We start from the raw sequence: 19,839 nt of genomic DNA, 5'->3' as shown, positions 1-19,839 counted from the left end.
CCTTTGCCTCACGGGTGCAACTCAATTTCAATCAAGCTCTCCAATCAGGTTTGCCCTATATCCATCATCTTTATGCCTTTAATTTAAATGCTCTAAATGTATGAGGTATTATGGGTGAATTTGATACCCTTTTGATGCATGTGTTTGACAAGAGGTTTAGGCCTCCTACCCTTGGTTGCTTTTTGTGAATTGAAAGAGCATGATTCATGTGGTTACATTTTGATTTGGGGGCAACTCTTGGTTACCCTATCTTGTTTCACTAACCCTTTTGTTGAGTTTTTGTGAAGTCACATGACTTTTGCAGGGATAACTTGCATGGTTTCCCACTTTATTTGTGGGATAACCCCTGGAGGTTCATTCCGATTACCTGTACTGACCCACTTTCTTTGATGATGTTAGCTTGGAAGGATCTCAGGGTTTCCCATTCCTCTAATTGCTGTTAGTTCGGATCTTTATCCGCGTGGTACTTTTACATTTTTCCCGCATTTTACTGCTTTCCTAGCTGGAAGACCTCGATAGGAGGCAATGTTTTTGTGTTTACTTTATGCAGGTTCCTTTGTCCAGGGTTAAGAGCTATGAGGTCTTATCCTCATTACCCTTTTGCATGTGCGTTCCTACAATGCAAACAAACCCTTCATTGATTTTTCTTCTCCATAACACACGTTTACTCCTTCTACTACAGGCGAGTAAGTCTCCAAAGGTCGAGCATCCGGTAGATTGCGTAGTGACGTCGTTCGTCCAAAACCCAATCCACAACCCCGTAGTTAGCCGAACTACGACTTGCTCTGATTCTCATTCCAGATGAGATACGTAGGCATAAGACGCGATGTCTTAGCGAGCATACATCCCCCAACCCATAGGTCAGCCGAGCTACGAAGACTCTGATTCTCATATTCAGATGAGATACGTATGCAGTGGATGCGACATCCGTGCGAGTCATTTTCATTTAACCCTTTTTTTTTGTAAACAGCACAAGATAAACTCACACCCTTTAGACAAGAACTACAAAAGTGGATCCCGTAGAGTACTACGGATGCGTAGGGGTGCTAATACCTTCCCTTCGCATAACCGACTCCCGAACCCAAGATTTGGTTGCGAGACCCCGTCTTGTCCTTTCCTTTTTCAGGTTTACTTCGAGCGTTTCCTTTCCCTCCTTTGGGATGAATAACGCACGGTGGCGACTCTTCTGTCTTTTTCTTTCGCCGGTTGTTTTTTTTGCGCACTGTATTTTTCAGGTTGCGACAGCTGGCGACTCTGCTGGGGACTAAGAAGTTGACCTCTTGCTGGTCCATCTTCCCTAAGTGAGTCCCTCCTAGCTTGTGTGATTTCTTGTTTATTGGGTGTTCATGCTTTTGTACATTTATTTGCTTACCTGCTTGTATTCATCTGTTGTATCTGTTGGAGCTGTTGTTTGTTTGTTGGGATGGGATGTTCTACGAGAGATAAGCCCATTACCCAGGCTTGAGTGTACACACAGGTTTTAGAGTGGATGATCATGAGGCTTGCGTGGCATGTTGCTACGTTAAGTCGTTCGTGAAGAACCACACCCAGACGAGGTTTCTTTTGGATATATTATGTCCTACGGATGTTCCGTAACGACATGGTGTTCCTTTAGAAATCGTCGACTCTGGTGACCATTTCCCGAGAACTCAGTCGAGGCCTCTCCTCCGAGACGTGATTATGTTAGCTCTGGTGGGCGCATTCTCGCTGATCAATCCGAGGACCCCGAGACTGGGAACTTGCTTTAGGATGTCCTGTTGAGGGGAGTCAGTGGAGGTCTTTTATCCCGTAATAATGCCAAACCTTCAGTGGTAAACGTATTATTCGCGACTGAAGGGCTGAAGCTGACGAACTTCTGTTCTTAGAACCTACCAGTGAGGGTGGGCTAAATTCAGGAAACCTTAACCTCCAACCAACCCGGTTTTCTGGAGCAGAGTTTTGGTCTTGTATTATATTCCTCAGTGAATTTCTCTCTAGGAAGTGCAACCCGACAGATGTTCAAGCGGATCCATCAATTCTGATTGACATGCCTTTGCATTGCATAACATCATCTTCATATTTGCATCCAACATCTCATGCTTATTCATTTGCAGGGTATTCCCTTTCAAAACGGGGGTGCCTTAAAACTGAACAAGCAGTGCATCGCATACCATGCATATTAACCCTTGTCTGTTTTGCAGGTGTCACCGCAGTGTCTAATGTTTGTTCCCTGTATCAGGCAGTTATTGGTCCCAAGCGAGTTCACAGATACCCGACAAAGGAAAACCGTCCACGACTAGCGATGGACCAAGTACAGAAAGAGCTGGCTGATATGCGTGAAAGGATGGATCAGTTCATGACATTGATGACTGGTATGGCAGAAGGCCAGGAAAAGCTGAGGGAATTGGTTGAGCAACCGAGACCCGATCCGGAGGTGGAGATACCAAATGCTGAGGGAAACCCTGGTAACCCTGGGAACGCTGATAACCCTGTGAACACTGGTAACGCGGGTAACGCAAATGCTGATGGAAACCCGGGTAATGTTGGCAACACAGGGAATGTTGGAAATGGTATTGGCGGAAGGTACAATGTGAATCAAGGAATTCGGATTAACGGGCGCCCCGTTACTGAAGATTATCAGTATGATCAATTTTCTTTGCACGACGAGGCCCTCGAGACCACTCACCGTATGGATGAGCTTGCTGAGAAGCTCAAATCTTTGGAGTCTCAGAATTCCTTAGGCTTTGATGTCACAAATCTTGGTCTGGTTCAGGGAGTAAGGATTCCTCACAAGTTCAAACCCCCTACTTTTGAGAAATACAACGGGGCTTCTTGCCCACGCACTCATCTCCAATCTTATTTGGGAAGGTTGGGAGCTCACACGAAAGATGAAAAGCTGTGGATGTACTATTTTGAAGACAGTCTAACTGGAGCTTCTCGTGAATGGTATTCTCATTTGTCTCGTACTACCATCAAGAGCTGGAAAGACTTGGCAGAGGCTTTTGTCAAGCAATATCAATACAACTTGGACATGGCTCCAAATCGGACCTTGTTGCAAGGTATGTCCCAGACTGCCAAGGAGACCTTTAGAGAATATGCTCAGCGTTGGAGACAGATTGCTGCGTCCGTCCAACCCCCTATGTCTGAAAGGGAGATGGCGGACATGTTCATGAACACTCTTCAAGGAAATTATATTGAGAGATTGGCTGCTTGCCCGTCAATCAGCTTTGCAGAGATAGTAATTGCTGGAGAAAGAATCGAGAGTCTGTTGAAGATGGGCCGAATTCAAGACAATAGTGTTTACAACCCATCAGGTCCCAAGAGACCGTTTGCTGGTAACGGTCAGCGAAGAAAAGAAGGCGAGGCAAGCGTTGTGTATGCCGGCAGAGGCAGGAGTAAAGGACGCCCTAATTATTATCAAGATCAAGTGGCCGCAGTCACTATTCCAACACCTGTTCCTCAACCGCAATATCATCCGCAACAACAACCCAGGTACAACAATCAACAACAAGGAGGTAATCCGGGTCAGCAGAGACACTATCAACAACGTCCAAGGCAGACGGACCGGGTCATCGAGCCAATCCCAATGCCTTATTCAGTATTACTTCCCAAGCTGATTAACATGAATCTGGTTACATTGAGAACTCTGGCCCCACCAATCGATCCCAATAATTTGCCTAGAGGTTATGATGTCAACGCCAAATGTGCTTTTCACTCCAATGCACATGGCCATACTACAGATAATTGCAAGGCTCTCCAGCTAAAGGTACAAGATTTGAGAGATGCCCAGGCTATCAATTTTGCTCCGGTGCCTAATGTTATCCAGAACCCGATGCCGGCTCACGGCGGGCAGAGGATTAATGTCGTTGATAGTGGGGAAACTTTGAATTTGGTTTCTGATGTGACTAAGGTGAAGACTTCGCTATCGGTGGTTAAAGACCGACTTTTGAAAGGACAGATTTTCCCGGGCTGTGGGGAAGAATGCAAAAATTGTCAAGCTGCCGAAAACGGATGTGACAGTTTGAGAAGGGGTATTCAGCAGCTGATAGATGAAGGTTGTCTTCAGTTCGATCAGGCCCGTCCGGTGAAGACTGATGTATCGACGGTAACGTTTTATTTCACTCCTGAAGAAATATATGTTCCCGAGAGACTCGCTCCGACAACAATATATTTCCCAGAAAGTACAGAACCAGCAGCGGTGAACATCGAAAGTTCAGCACCAGTCGCAATTTACTCCGACAACCCTCAACCGACTTTGGTTGGTCCAATCACCATCACGGTACCAAGACCTGTTCCGTATGAGAAAGACAGTGCTATCCCGTGGCACTATGGGGCTGATATCTACTGCCAGGGGCAGAAAGTTAACGAAGAAGACATTGACATTGGTAGCTCCGCTGTAGACAATGTTGGAGGGGTTGGTGGCTTCACTCGTAGTGGACTCCTATTTGCACCATCAACATTACGCGCGAATACTGAAGCCGATGCAGCTGCCAAGGCTAAAGGGAAACAGGTATCCACCGAAGAGGTTACGACTGAGGAAGATCCTCCTAAGACCGCATTCGAGAAGGAAGTGGATGAGTTAATGAGATTATCAAGAAAAGTGACTACAAGGTAGTCGACCAGCTAAATCAGACACCCTCAAAGATCTCCATTCTCTCACTATTGCTGTGCTATGAGGCGCACAGAGCAGCCTTGTTGAAAGTACTGAATATGGCCTATGTTCCACCGGAGATAACTGTTAACCAGCTGGAGTCGGTAGTTTCCAATGTAAACGCTAGCCGGGGGCTAGGTTTCACCGATAATGACCTGACACCTGAGGGCAGGAATCACAACAAAGCCTTGCATATCACAATGGAGTGCAAAGGGGTGGTGCTTTCCCATGTTTTGGTTGATACAGGCTCTTCTCTGAATGTTCTTCCAAAGAAAGCCTTAATGAAGTTGGATTGCGATGGCATCATCCTGAGGCCAAGTAACTTAGTTGTGAGGGCTTTTGATGGCTCTAAGAGAGATGTTTTTGGCGAAGTTGAGTTGCCAGTTAAGATTGGACCGCAGGTGTTCAAGAGCACCTTTTATGTGATGGATATCCAGCTTGCCTACAGCTGTCTGCTAGGTCGGCCTTGGATTCATGCTGCCGGTGTTGTTACTTCTACCCTCCACCAGAAGCTCAAATATGAACTAGAAGGTCAGATCGTCACTGTATGTGGTGAAGAGGATATTTTTGTTAGCCACCTGTCTACATTTAAGTATGTAGAGATGGATGGCGAGATGCATGAGATGCTGTGTCAGGGCTTCGAAACTACAAACATCAATGAGGTCGCGCCCGAAGCTGTCTTTTCACCTGAGTTTGAGAGGGTCGGGACTTCTATCTCTTCATACAAGCAAGCTGTCGAAGTGGTTAAAGCTGGTAATGCCCAAGGCTGGGGCAAATTTGTGGAGCCAGTCATCAAAGAAGACAAGTTTGGATTGGGGTATGCTCCGGGATCTCAGAAGAATGAAACCGGTACTCTCTCCAGCGGGGGTTTGGTTTCCCCCCACATCGTCAATGCTGCAGATGAAGACAAGGCTGACAGCGACTGTGACTTAGATAGCTGGATTCACCCGTGTGTCCCGGGAGAAAAGCTCGACAATTGGTCGTCTGAAAAAACCGTCCGGGTTACTCTGCTGAAAGAGTGATTTGTATTGTTTTCCTTTATTACATGCATAATAAAGTCTTACACTTTTCCCAAGGTGTAACGGCTCATTTGTAGGGCCATCCATTTAGTTACATTTCGCAATTATTTTTATCATCAATAAAGGACGGTTTTTGCAAACAATTTTGTGTTCTCTTTCTTTCAGTTTTTTTTTACTTTTACAAAAAAAAATGGCAATGTTTCTTTTTTCGTTTTTTCTTTCTTTCAAAAAAAAAATCTCTCATTCTAAGGTAAAGCATGATCCTCCATCATGCAGAGCCGACCACTCGGATCTCACTGCTAACGACACTGCTATGGCCAAGTATGACTTCGACAATCCTATCTATCAAGCCGAAGAAGGGGCTGAGGAAGATTGTGAATTGCCTGAAGGGTTAGCCAGATTGTTGAAACAGGAGGACCGAGCTATTACACCTTATCAGGAGGTGGTTGAGACCATCAACGTTGGTACCGAAGACGACAAGAAAGAGATCAAGATCGGGGCCAGTCTACAGGCCGAGAGGAAAGACCGTTGATCATGTACTTGACTGTGTTAGAAAGGTCAATGGGTTGTGTGCTCGGTCAGCATGACGAGTCAGGTCGAAAAGAGCATGCAATATACTACCTTAGCAAAAGTTTACCGACTGTGAACAAAGATACTCATTGCTCGAGAAAACTTGACGCGCTTTGGCATGGGCTGCTCGCCGACTAAGACAGTATATGTTGACTCACACGACTCTATTGATATCAAAAATGGATCCAGTCAAGTATATTTTTGAAAAGCCATCACTTACCGGAAAGGTTACTAGGTGACAAATGATACTGACAGAGTATGACATCCAATACACTTCACAAAAAGCTATCAAGGGAAGTGTCTTGTCAGACTATCTTGCAGAGCAACCGATTGATGATTACTAACCTATGAGGTTTGACTTTCCTGATGAGGACATCATGTTTCTCAAGTCGAAAGATTGAGAGGAACCACTCCCGGAGGAGGGGCCTGACCCTGAATCCAAATGGGTTATGATGTTTGATGGGGCGGTCCACGTCAATGGTCGCGGAGTTGGTATAGTGTTGATCACACTGGAAGGGGGTTCATATGCCATTTGGTGCCAGAATAACTTTTCCCTGCACCAACAATGAAGCCGAATACGAAGCTTGTATCCTAAGACTTGAGGAAGCCGTCAATATACAGATTAAAACCCTGGATGTATACGGGGATTCAGCTTTGGTCATCAATCAAACCAACGGGAAATGGTGTACACCTCAGCCTCATCTGGTTCCTTACAGAGACTACACGAGAAGATTGTTAATTTTCTTTTGAAGAAAACCAATTTGCTGATGCTTTGTTTACCTTGTCTTCGATGATTAAGGTGCTATGCTGGAACTACGTACCCAGAATTGACGTATCTCGGTCAGAGACGAATGAAGAAAGCATTTGGTCAGAAAGTGCGCCCTCGGGGGTATCAAGTCGGTGAATTGGTACTCAAAATATTGCTTCCTCCCAACACAGATCACAGGGGCAAATGGACACCAAACTATGAGGGTTCGTACGTGGTTAAAAGGATTTTCTATGGCGGAGCTTTGATGCTAACAACCATAGATGGCGAAGGATTCCCGTCCCCTATTAACTCAGACGCAGTTAAAAAAAATACATCGCATAAAATAGACCCGATGGACGATAAAAAGAATAGTCCAGGCAAAAAAAGGGCATCCCGACGAACAAAAAAAAAAGAGAATAAAGAGGTTCGGGCAAAAATTAGGGATATAAAAAAAGAGTACACCCGGTGAGTCGAAAACCCAAAAGGGCGGCTCAGGCAAAAATGGGTATCCCGGTGGATTGGAAACCCGAAAAAGGGGGCGATCCAGGCAAAAGTTAGGGAATAAGCGAATGACTGTGATCTGAGTTCATCAGTGTTATATCACCGTTTCATTCAATCCGGCAATCTTCGAAGGTTAAAGATCGACTAATCATCCACTTTAGAAAGCAAGATGAGCAGAGCGTCTTGAGGACATACGAGTCATAGCAGAGTCGAAACTCAGTGGGACCCCGTATCCCCGTTGTCATTAGGATAGTTCTCTTTTTATAGCGATCACCTCTTTTCAGGGATCAGCTTCCTGATACCCTTGCCCATTCCTGGTACAAATTTTCTCCCCATTAAGAGTCGAATAATTCAGTTAAAGAGCCTCTTTATTTTTCATTTATCAGTTTGTTTGCAAAAATGTCCTAATTTTTGATAAAACATATTGCATATGAACATAATGGTGGCTTTTGCAAATGATTTGCACAGGAAAACATTTAAAATTGCTTTGGATGTGCTTAATCCCGAACGGTGAATTCAAACCGAGTAATTCCCCCGAGGCATACGTGTATTTTTGGTTGCAGGTCACAGGAACCGGATGCCAAGTCATGAATCCTCATCCCCAAGCGGTTGACAAAGTCTCTCCTCAGCAGAGCATGTTCCCCAACAGAGTTGACAGTATCCAGACTGTCTATCCCCAGTAGAGTTGACAGTATCCAGACTATATATCCCCAGCGGAGTTGACAGTGTCAGACTGTATCTTCCTAGCAACAGCGGAGTGGTTGCATACCCAACGGACAAGAGGGTGGTGTTCCCAGTGTTCATCTCATCCCCAACAGATTATTTCTAACAGATTTGTTCTAATCCCCAGCTTGAGGATGATTAGCAAGTTCATATCCCCAGCAAAGGTCGTTTCCTACGACATTTCCCCAGGAAGTGTTTTCCCCACAGACTCTCCTCACAGAGCCTCGCCGAGAAAAGTTTCCATAGTTGATACTCCCCCCGCAAGGTCAACTTTTCAAGCAGCCAATTTATTTTTGGTGGCTCATTGGTCCCGGCAGACGGATCATTCCCCACAGAGCATTCAAGGATTGATACAGCGATCTGTTCCCTACCGGAGTTTGCTTCCCCAAGCAGATTTCTTTTTACACCATGCATAACATTTGCATTTGCATGCATATCATATCAAGCATACACATAAGCTGATAATCAGGTTCTTCCAAGCAGACTGAAGAATTACTTTACAACCAAGGTCATGAGATCCAGCCAGAGGATCAAGCGTGAGTGATCCAGCCTGAGGGTCGTTTTGAAGATTCAGCCTGAGAATCATTTTCCAGTGATCCAGCCTGAGGGTCGTTTTGAAGATTCAGCCTGAGAATCGTTTTCCAGTGATCCAGCCTGAGGTTCATTTTGAAGATTCAGCCTGAGAATCGTGTTCCAGTGATCCAGCCTGAGGGTCCATTTCGAAGATTCAGCCTGAGAAACGTGTTCCAGTGATCCAGCCTGAGGGTCATTTCAAAGATTCAGCCTGAGAATCGTGTTCCAATGATCCAACCTGAGGGTCATTTTGAAGATTCAGCCTGAGAATCGTGTTCCAGTAAGCCAGCCTAAGGCTTAATTTGAAGATTCCCCAGTGAAGTCGCCTACTAGCTTTATTTCCCCAGCAAGCCCAAGTCTAATTGAGGAGTCGTTATAACATGTTCTAGCCCGAAGAATATGTACGAAGCCCAAAAGTGGAATATTCTCGAAGCTGCATATCTAATATGAAGGTTGGGTGTAGATTTCAAAAGAGGGTCAACCAGCGCATGCCTCAGATACGGGATCCTAATGACGGGAATTTATCATCAAAACAATCCAGATCTAGCCAGAAGATCGAAGTAGATTCAGCCAGAGAATCGAAACAAAGAAGATCTAGCCAGAATATCGAAAATCGCAACAATTCAGATCTAGCCAGAAGATCGAAGTAGATTCAGCCAGAGAATCAAAAGAAATAGATTCAGCCAGAGAATCGAAACGGAGGAGATCTAGCCAGAAGATCGAAGAAGATCTAGCCAAAAGATCAAAATCGTATCCAGCCCGAGGATCAAAATTAATATCCAACCAGAGGACTAAATTGAGCACGGTGTATTTCCGCGTTTTTGTGGTGTTCTCGGAGCGCAGATTTTCGGTCTGTCTTTGGTATTCAATCACAGCTCACCCCGTTTGTCTGATAAGCTGTTCGCTTTCATCCTACTCGGTTTAGCTGATGATTGAATAGGGGCAGTTGTAACACCCCAAAATTTGCCCTCCTCATTCATGCATTCATTTAGCATTTCATATTGCATTTCATCATGTCAATCAGAATTAGATCCGGAAAAAAAATGGAAAAAAAAATGGAAAAAAAATGAAAAATAAAACGAAAAAAAAAATAATAATAATAATAATAAATAAATAAATAAAATATAATAAAAAAATTTGGACTTGGGTCTCTCTCATTTGAGCCCACAAAACCATGAAATTCAGTCTATAAATACCAAGGCTTCACTTGAGAAAAAGGGAAGAGAAGCAAAATACTCTGAGGTTTCCTTGGAACAAAACACTGAGGAAAAAGATAGTGAGAGAAGAGCTAACAGAGTTCAGAGCAGCCTCCAAACCCTGAAGGGAACTCAACTGCACAGAATCACCTTTGCCTCACGGGTGCAACTCAATTTCAATCAAGCTCTCCAATCAGGTTTTCCCTATATCCATCATCTTTATGCCTTTAATTTAAATGCTCTAAATGTATGAGGTATTATGGGTGAATTTGATACCCTTTTGATGCATGTGTTTGACAAGAGGTTTAGGCCTCCTACCCTTGGTTGCTTTTTGTGAGCTTTTTGTGAATTGAAAGAGCATGATTCATGTGGTTACATTTTGATTTGGGGGCAACTCTTGGTTACCCTATCTTGTTTCACTAACCCTTTTGTTGAGTTTTTGTGAAGTCACATGACTTTTGCAGGGATAACTTGCATGGTTTCCCACTTTATTTGTGGGATAACCCCTGGAGGTTCATTTCGATTACCTGTACTGACCCACTTTCTTTGATGATGTTAGCTTGGAAGGATCTCAGTGTTTCCCATTCCTCTAATTGTTGTTACTTCGGATCTTTATCCGCGTGGTACTTTTACATTTTTCCCGCATTTTACTGCTTTCCTAGCTGGAAGACCTCGATAGGAGGCAATGTTTTTGTGTTTACTTTATGCAGGTTCCTTTGTCCAGGGTTAAGAGCTATGAGGTCTTATCCTCATTACCCTTTTGCATGCGCGTTCCTACAATGCAAACAAACCCTTCATTGATTTTTCTTCTCCATAACACACGTTTACTCCTTCTACTACAGGCGAGTAAGTCTCCAAAGGTCGAGCATCCGGTAGATTGCGTAGTGACGTCGTTCGTCCAAAACCCAATCCACAACCCCGTAGTTAGCCGAACTACGGCTTGCTCTGATTCTCATTCCAGATGAGATACGTAGGCATAAGACGCGATGTCTTAGCGAGCACACATCCCCCAACCCATAGGTCAGCCGAGCTACGAAGACTCTGATTCTCATATTCAGATGAGATACGTATGCAGTGGATGCGACATCCGCGCGAGTCATTTTCATTTAACCCTTTTTTTTGGTAAACAGCACAAGATAAACTCACACCCTTTAGACAAGAACTACAAAAATGGATCCCGTAGAGTACTACGGATGCGTAGGGGTGCTAATACCTTCCCTTCGCATAACCGACTCCCGAACCCAAGATTTGGTTGCGAGACCCCGTCTTGTCCTTTCCTTTTTCAGGTTTACTTCGAGCGTTTCCTTTCCCTCCTTTGGGATGAATAACGCACGGTGGCGACTCTTCTGTCTTTTTCTTTCGCCGATTGTTTTTTTTTGCGCACTGTATTTTTCAGGTTGCGACACATATATTTGACATTTGTGGAACTTCTTCACAAACTTGAAATAGTCAGATTCCATATTCAGCCAATAGTAACCTGCTCGCAACATCTTCTTCGCCATAGCATGTCCATTGGAATGAGTACCAAAGGAACCTTCATGGACTTCAGCCATCAATAATTCTGCTTCGTGTCTATCCACGCATCTGAGCAGAACCATATAGAAGGTTCTCTTGTAAAACACATCACTATTCAGGTAGAAATTGCCGACTAATCTTTTCAAAGTATTCTTATCTTTCAAAGATGCCCTAGACGGGTAAATTTGACTTTGGAGGAAACACTTGATGTCATAATACCACGACTTCTCATCTTTGATCTCTTCAACAGAAAACACATGAGCTAGCCTATCAAGACGCATCACAATCAAATTGGGAACTTGATTCCAAAACTTCACCATAATCATTGAAGCCAACGTTGGAAGAGCATCTGCCATCCGGTTTTCATCTCGAGGGATATGATGAAACTCAACTTTTGTAAAGAAAGTTGAAAATCCTCCTCGTATAATCTCTATATGGTATTAAACCGGGTTGATTCGTCTCCCATTCACCTTTGATTTGATTCACAACCAAAGTTGAATCTCCATAGACGTCTAAATACTTGATTCTGAGATCAATGGCCTCTTCAAGCCCCATAATGCAAGCTTCATACTCAGCCATATTATTTGTACACTTGAAAGTCAATCTAGCTGTAAACGGAAAATGAGTGCCTTGAGGAGTAATAATCACTGCCCCAATGCCATTACCATATTGATTAACAACTCCATTAAATACCATGCCCCAACGGGAACTAGGTTCTGGCCCTTCTTCAAGCAATGGTTCATCACAATCTTTCATTTTCAAGTACAAAATCTCTTCATCAGGAAAATCATACTGCACTGACTGGTAATCTTCAATTGGTTGGTGAGCCAAATGGTCAGCCAAGACACTACCTTTAATTGCTTTCTAAGATCGGTATTCGATATCATACTCTGATAACAACATATGCCAACGGGCAATCCTCCCAGTTAAAGCAGGCTTCTCAAAAATATACTTGATTGGATCCATTTTGGATATCAACCAAGTGGTATGATTCAACATAAACTGAAGCAGACGCTTAGCAGCCCAAGCAAATGCGCAACAAGTCTTTTCTAGCATAGAATACAGAGTCTCACAATTGGTGAACTTCTTATTGAGGTAATGTTTACCAGTAATTTCTGACAAACAACCGCTAGTCCTCCAATATTATTAATCTTGGTAACTTACATGATCGACTAGATTGATCCTAGGACATGTGTCTCAAGAACTAGTGTTATGGTGATTTGATTCACGATTAAGTTTGTTTCTGGTTTATGAATGGTAATTAGGGTTCTTTATCTAGCGTTAATGGTACAAAGTAAAAGGTGTTTCGACAATAAACTCTAAACGAAATCTAAAGGCTTATGACTTTAAAGATAAAGGATAAATGGAAGTAATTCTGTAAAAAGACTTTTTTAAAGATAACAAAGGTAATTGGAAAAAGTAAAGATAAATAACTTGAAGTAAAAGGTTTTAAGTTTGAAAAGGTGCTGGAAATAAAGGTTTGACAAAATGTAAATGTAAAGGTAAACGCAATGATGAAAGACTTTGAAGATAAAGGCAATTCGACAGAAGGCTTAAATAGAAATAAAGACAGTAAACGGTTTAATTTAAGTAACTTGCATTAAAAAGATAACATGAAATGTAATCATGGTGTTCTTCATACATACATTTTCAACAAAGACTCGTTTCTCTCGCTCCGGTACTTTGAGTATTTATAGTGAATTTTGTATATCAATTTGAACACACGAAATCTAAAAACTAAGACTCCTATTTATAACAATTCGACCCTAACGGTCTCTACACAGATGATTTCCACGTTCGACGTTTTCAAGCACTATGTGTCTCAGATGCTTCCATGCGTTCTCCTGACGAAACTACTTCGTTTGAATTTCAAATCTTTCCCGCTCGAAGCTTCAAATCTGCCAAATGCCGATGTCGAAGAGAACTTGTGGAGATCCTAAAATCTTCTAAGTCTTAAGCTTCGACAAAAAGGTCATTTCACCCAAGAAAAGGATTTAATAAATAGCTTCACAAAGCCATTTTTATATTATTCTCCAAAACATAATATTTTCAAAGAACTTCAACCTAATGGTCAAAATCTCCAGCTAACAAATTTCCCCCAATAAATGTCTATTTCGAATCAATGCAGAAATGGGTATTTCTTGTAATCACCAGATTTCGACCAGAGACCTTTCATAGACCTAAAAGTCCATAACTGTCAGTCAATCATGACTTACTTTTTCAAAACGTCTCATCAAGACGTGCGTGCAGTTATTAACATCATGAATTTCAACTTCCAAGAAGAATAAACAGTAATCCCTGCACCTTCTTCACAGAAAAGCCACCACGTGACCCACTACCTTTGCAAGGTGTAACCAACTAGCTCGTAGGTTAACACTATAAAAGCCCATTGTCACTTCCTTTTTCCTTTTTTACGAAAATTTTCATCTTCAACCTGAGTTCATCTCCAAACTTCTCTGAAATGTTTCTTCTTCTTCAAAACTTTTCCACTTTCCCTTCTTCGACCCCACCTGAGTCCATTTGTCCTCAGGGACTTCTGCCGAAAGCTTAAATGTAACTCTTTTCGCCCTTGGGTGAGGGTTGTCTTGCCTCCTAGGAACTCCCCTCTTGTCGAATATGTACATATTCGGGTTACCTCCGTGTCCATCCCAACCTTGGTTAGATGGAATTCTCTCGAACGCTTCAGCCAATTCCCTGTTGTAAACTGCCCCACATCTGGGACACATCAAGCATTCTGTTTCGTACTTGTAGCAACGCACAATAAAACTAAGAAGGCTTTCTCCAGGCTTGGGATACACCTTCAGTAGTTAGCTTTCCTTTCTCCAATTTCTCTCAGTCTTAGTTCGTTGCCATCTTTCATAGTCCTCAGCCACCCTTCGACACATCATGATGCTACACCTTGGGCACAACAACATGTCAGAATTTTTTTTGTGACACCTTCAAAGGTATTCATGTAGGCTCTCATTGGCTTTGGGATAGACAAACTGCATTCCCTCTTTCTCTATCTTCAGACACCTCTCCACTTCCTCCATCTCTGGGGGGTGGGGGGGGGGGGGGGGGGGGTTGGTTCAGATCCACAATGTTGACACCTAGATTGGCGCCATCAACGATTGAAATTTCCTCAAATTTCTTCCTTAGGCCCTCAGTAGCCTCAGTTGCCTTCCCATTAAGACCTTCAGTGTCCTTTGGTTTGACATCAGCAACCTGTTCACCTTCGAAAGAAATTCCAAAGAGAACATCATTATTTAGGCCATTAGTAGCCTGCTTTCCAACTAGCACATAGCCTTCAGTTCATATTTCCTTCACAACCTCCACTTCCACCGTGTCAATCATGTTGATTTTGACAGGTTTAGCATAATTTGTATCAGCAATGTTGAGGGGGTCAACGTCAACCTTCATCTGGTTTCTCCCCCTGTCAGCGAACTTGAGGCGGCCATCCTTAATTGCATTCTGAATAAGATCCCTGAAAAGAAAGCATTGTGAGGTTTTATGGCCTAAAAAATTGTGATATTTACAGAAGCCTCTTTTCTTCCATTGTTCTAACGGAGGAATTTTGGTATTAGGAGGCACTATCATTTGGCCATCTTTTACTAATAAATCGAAGATTTCATCACATTTAGTAACATCAAATGTGTAAGTCTTTTTAGGAAATTTATCATTCTTTTCAGTTTCGACAGGGTTCCTGCCATTCAAAGGTGTAAGTTATTTACAAGCATAAGGTGGTGCTTCTTTTAATTCAGCCAAATCTACTTCGAATTCCTCGATACCATAAGGGTCATTAGAGATTTCAGACTCCTCATCTTCGACTTCGACATAAGCAACCCTTTCTTTCTTATGATTTTTATTCGCTCTGGCCTTTTCAGCTTTTAAACGTTCGACTTGTCGAACCCCGTCTTCTAATTGGGCCATATCTCTTAGATACTGGGTATCTAACTTTTTCCTAATGGAATAGTCTAACCCTCCAGCGGCCATTTCGACCAATTCATGTTCAGGCACTACTGTAAAGCATCTAGATTTCAACAAACGGAACCTATTCAGATAATCATATATAGGTTCAGTGAATTTTCTTTTAATACTGGCTAATTCCTTAAGACTTATCTTAGTTTGGCCCATGTAGAATTGTTCATGAAATAATCTCTCCAAATGAGGCTAAGTATCTATGGAATTTGGTGGCAAAGTTGTAAACCATGTGAAGGCATTCTTCGTTAAAGAATTGGGGAAATATTTCATTCTTTGGTTCTCACTGTTTGCCAAATCCCCTGCCTCAGTCATGTATCTGGCTATGTGTTCTATAGTGGATTAACTAGTATCCCCTGAGAATTTGGTGAACTTAGGGATTTTACAACCCCTTGGTAATTCAGTTTGTAGGACGTATTTTGATAAAGGAGAGGTATAATTTGGCCGCCGAAGTCCTGTATTCAGACCAATTTGGGCCATGATTCTCTCTATCATAGTAGTTAAGTTATTTTCCATCATGTTTTCTTGCCTAACCCTATGAATTACTTTTTCTGCATCCTGGTCTCTATTAACCATCATTACTCTCCTAGGTTGTTCTTTAGGGACTTCCTGTCGAACTGGCTGTTGTTCTAATCTTGCCCCCATGACCCTTTCGTCGGGCGCTTGTCTAGGTGGTCGAACCTGATTTATAGTTGGTTCTTCTTCCTGGATTATAACTTGGTTTGGTCTGCGTCGAACAGAGGACTGAGGGGTGCCTAGGAAATCTGCTATGCGTCCCATCTGCGCTGACAGTTGTTGGTATGTTTGGGCATCATCATTGTTAGTCCTATTTACATTCTGTATTAGGGGAGAAAAAATGGTATTCATTTCTCTGGCAAGAAATCCTACCATATCATGGTTACTAGCATCCATTTGTTGTCTAAAGGATGCCTGGTTATTCGTTGTAAGGGTAGGTAATAGGATGGATAATCCTTGTGATTGGGTATTTCGACCTACATTGTTCATGCCAGAACCAGAATTTTGAATTGGCAAAACAACCGTATTATGGGGTTGAGTATATATGGAAGTATTATTTTGAAGTCCTGCCATGAAAGTAGATGGCATTCCATATGGGTATTCTCTCCAAGGCCTAAAATTCTCAAATCTCGGTGGCCTAGGGGTAGTAGGTGTTGGTTGGGTTCCGACAATTGTCGAAAACGGACCAGGGATTGAACTTGCAGAAATGTCTGCTACGCTTGACATAATAGGCATTGTTGTCGAATTATTTAAGGCCATGGATCCAGATGTTGGTATGGCCTGTATACTAGGGATCTCAGTGGATGCATCAATCGAACTTGTTCCGACTGTGCCAGTTCCCTGGGGAGGAAATTGTTCCCCTTGTCTGGTTGTATTAACCATCTTTTTTATGTATTTTCTTTTGGTTATAGGTTGCGAATTGTTGGCTATCTTACCACTTCTAAGGTTCATGCAACACTATGATTTTTTAACTCAAAAGAATAACAACAATTTTGTATTGTAAAAGTAAAGCAAACTATTATAATTAACGGTTCTTTTGACACCGTCCCACTGGGCGTGCCAATTTGTTTACCAGTAATTTCTGACAAACAACCGCTAGTCCTCTAATATTATTAATCTTGGTAACTTATAGGATCGACTAGATTGATCCTATGACATGTGTCTCAAGAACTAGTGTTATGGTGATTTGATTCATGATTAAGTTTGTTTCTGGTTTATGAATGGTAATTAGGGTTCTTTATCTAGCGTTAATGGTACAAAGTAAAAGGTGTTTCGACAATAAACTCTAAACGAAATCTAAAGGCTTATGACTTTAAAGATAAAGGATAAATGGCAGTAATTCTGTAAAAAGGCTTTTTTAAAAGATAACAAAGGTAATTGGAAAAAGTAAAGATAAATAACTTGAAGTAAAAGGTTTTAAGTTTGAAAAGGTGCTGGAAATAAAGGTTTGACGAAATGTAAATGTAAAGGTAAAAGCAATGATGAAAGATTTTGAAGATAAAGGCAATCCGACAGAAGGCTTAAATAGAAATAAAGACAGTAAATGGTTTAATTTAACTAACTTGCATTAAAAAGATAACTTGAAATGTAATCATGGTGTTCTTCATACATACATTTTCAGCAAAGACTCGTTTCTCTCGCTCCGGTACTTTGAGTATTTTTAGTGAATTTTGTATATCAGTTTGAACACACGAAATCTAAAAACTAAGACGCCTATTTATAGCAATTCGACCCTAACGGTCTCTACACAGATGATTTCCACGTTCGAAGTTTTCAAGCGCTGCGTGTCTCAGATGCTTCCACGCGTTCATCGGACGAAACTTCTTCGTTTAAATTTCAAATCTTTCCCGTTCGAAGCTTCGGATCTGCCAAACGCAGATGTCGAAGAGAACTTGTGGAGATCCTAAAATCTTCTAAGTCTTAAGCTTCGACAGAAAGGTCCTTTCTCCCAAGAAAAGGATTTAATAAATAGCTTCACAAAGCCATTTTTATATTATTCTCCAAAACATAATATTTTCAAAGAACTTCAACCTAATGGTCGAAATCTCCAGCTAACAGGTAGTAAATAGCATACTCTTTCTTTCCAGTTTCATCTTGCTAACCAAGAACACAACCCATACTATCTTCAAGCGCAGTCAAATACATGATCAACGGTTTTTCTTCAATAGGCGAAGACAAAATCGGAGGCTAAAGCAGATACACTTTGATAATGACAAAAGATTTTTGGCAGTCTTCAGTCCAATCACAAGACTAATCTTTCTGAAGAAGCTTGAATATAGGCGTACATGTGGCAGTCATGTGCGAAATGAATCGTGAGATATAATTCAAGCGGCCGAGAAAACCTCTGATTTGTTTCTCAGTTTTGGGCGCAGGCATCTCTTGTATCGCTTTAACCTTGGCAGGATCAACTTCAATACCCTTCTCGCTGACAATAAAGCCCAACAACTTACCAGAACGAACACCAAAAGTACACTTATTGGGATTCAAGCGGAGTTTGTACTTCCTCAAACGCTGGAATAACTTCAAAAAATGCTCAACATGTTCCTCTTCATCAATAGATTTAGCAATCATATCATCAACATAGACTTCAATCTCTTTATGCATTATATCATGAAAAAAAGTTGTCATTGCTCTCTGGTAAGTTGCGCCAGCATTCTTTAAACCGAAAGGCATCACTCTATAATAGAATGTTCCCCAAGGTGTAATGAATATGGTCTTCTCCATATCTTCGGGTGCCATCTTGATCTGATTATATCCTGAAAATCCGTCTATAAACGAAAAGACTTTGAATTTAGTTGTATTATCTACCAACATATCAATGTGTGGCAGAGGAAAATCATCTTTTGGACTGGCTTTATTCAAATCTCTAAAACAACGCACATACGGACTTTTCCATCCTTCTTCGGAACAGGCACAATATTGGCCACCCATTGTGGATACTTAGCAGTAACAAGGAAACCGACATCGATCTTCTTTTGCACTTCTTCTTTGATATTTACTGCCATATCATGATGAGTTCTCCTCAACTTCTGCTTGACTGACGGGCATTCTGGCTTCGACGGCAATCTATGCTCCACAATCTTAAAATCCAAACCAGGCATGTCTTGATAATACCAAGCAAACACATCTGAATACTCTCAGAGAAGATCAATCAACCCCTTCTTCACTTCTGGGCACAGTCGAGGCCCAATCTAGACTTCCTTCACATCTTCCTCGGAACCCAAGTTGACTAGTTCAATCTCCTCTTTGAATGGCTGAATGGCTTTTTCCTCGTGCTCAAGAAGACGAGATAATTCATCTGATACTTCTTCATCACTTCCATCCTCGACCTCAAACACAGGGAATTCAAAATTTGGAGAAGAAGAAGGATCATTGTATTCAATGGGTTTGGAAACCAACCTGCATAATGATTTGATATTTGATTTTAGACAAGTGAATTGTGACCAAATATTATGCAGATGGACAAGTTATTATTTATTGATTTATGTTTTTTGTGATTACCATTTTTTAGAATATGAAAAAAAGTAAAAATAAAACATCATAGATGTGGATGAATAGAATTATATTTTATTGATGATCAAATTTGAAATTGCCCAAACAATGTTCACTTCTCCCTTAGGCATAGGAGAAGGATTTTCAAAAACAATAAAAGCAATTACTTAGGTCGATGCACAATAACAGGAATATCAACAACAGTCCAATTGTTGCAAGCTTTTCCATGCGTCACAAAATTGGTGCAGTCTTCAACTTCATCACCCTCGATCACAGCAGCTAAGTGTTGTTCATTACCATGAATGAGCCCTCCGCTACGGAAACTGGGTTATACATCTTCAGCTCTAATCACCGATGATCCTCGTTGGAAGCCTAAACCAGCTATACTCTTGTTGTCGG

At 41.9% G+C, this 19,839-nt stretch overlaps 1 protein-coding gene across 1 annotated transcript; it reads right to left on the bottom strand.

Moving 5' to 3' along the window:
- Window positions 1-14,766: 14,766 nt before the first annotated feature.
- Window positions 14,767-15,588, bottom strand: LOC127103999 (uncharacterized). The gene is made up of 2 exons (XM_051041224.1): window positions 15,186-15,588; window positions 14,767-15,065 (listed from the first exon to the last, which is right to left on the bottom strand). Exons 1-2 carry the CDS (start codon window positions 15,586-15,588, stop codon window positions 14,767-14,769), a joined length of 702 nt encoding a protein of 233 aa, XP_050897181.1.
- Window positions 15,589-19,839: the final 4,251 nt, after the last annotated feature.

This window comes from Lathyrus oleraceus, chromosome 7 (genome assembly GCF_024323335.1).
Source record: "Lathyrus oleraceus cultivar Zhongwan6 chromosome 7, CAAS_Psat_ZW6_1.0, whole genome shotgun sequence".
NCBI lineage: Eukaryota > Viridiplantae > Streptophyta > Magnoliopsida > Fabales > Fabaceae > Lathyrus > Lathyrus oleraceus.
Note: the sequence above shows the minus strand (reverse complement) of the source record. Positions and strands in the feature narration are given on the sequence as shown.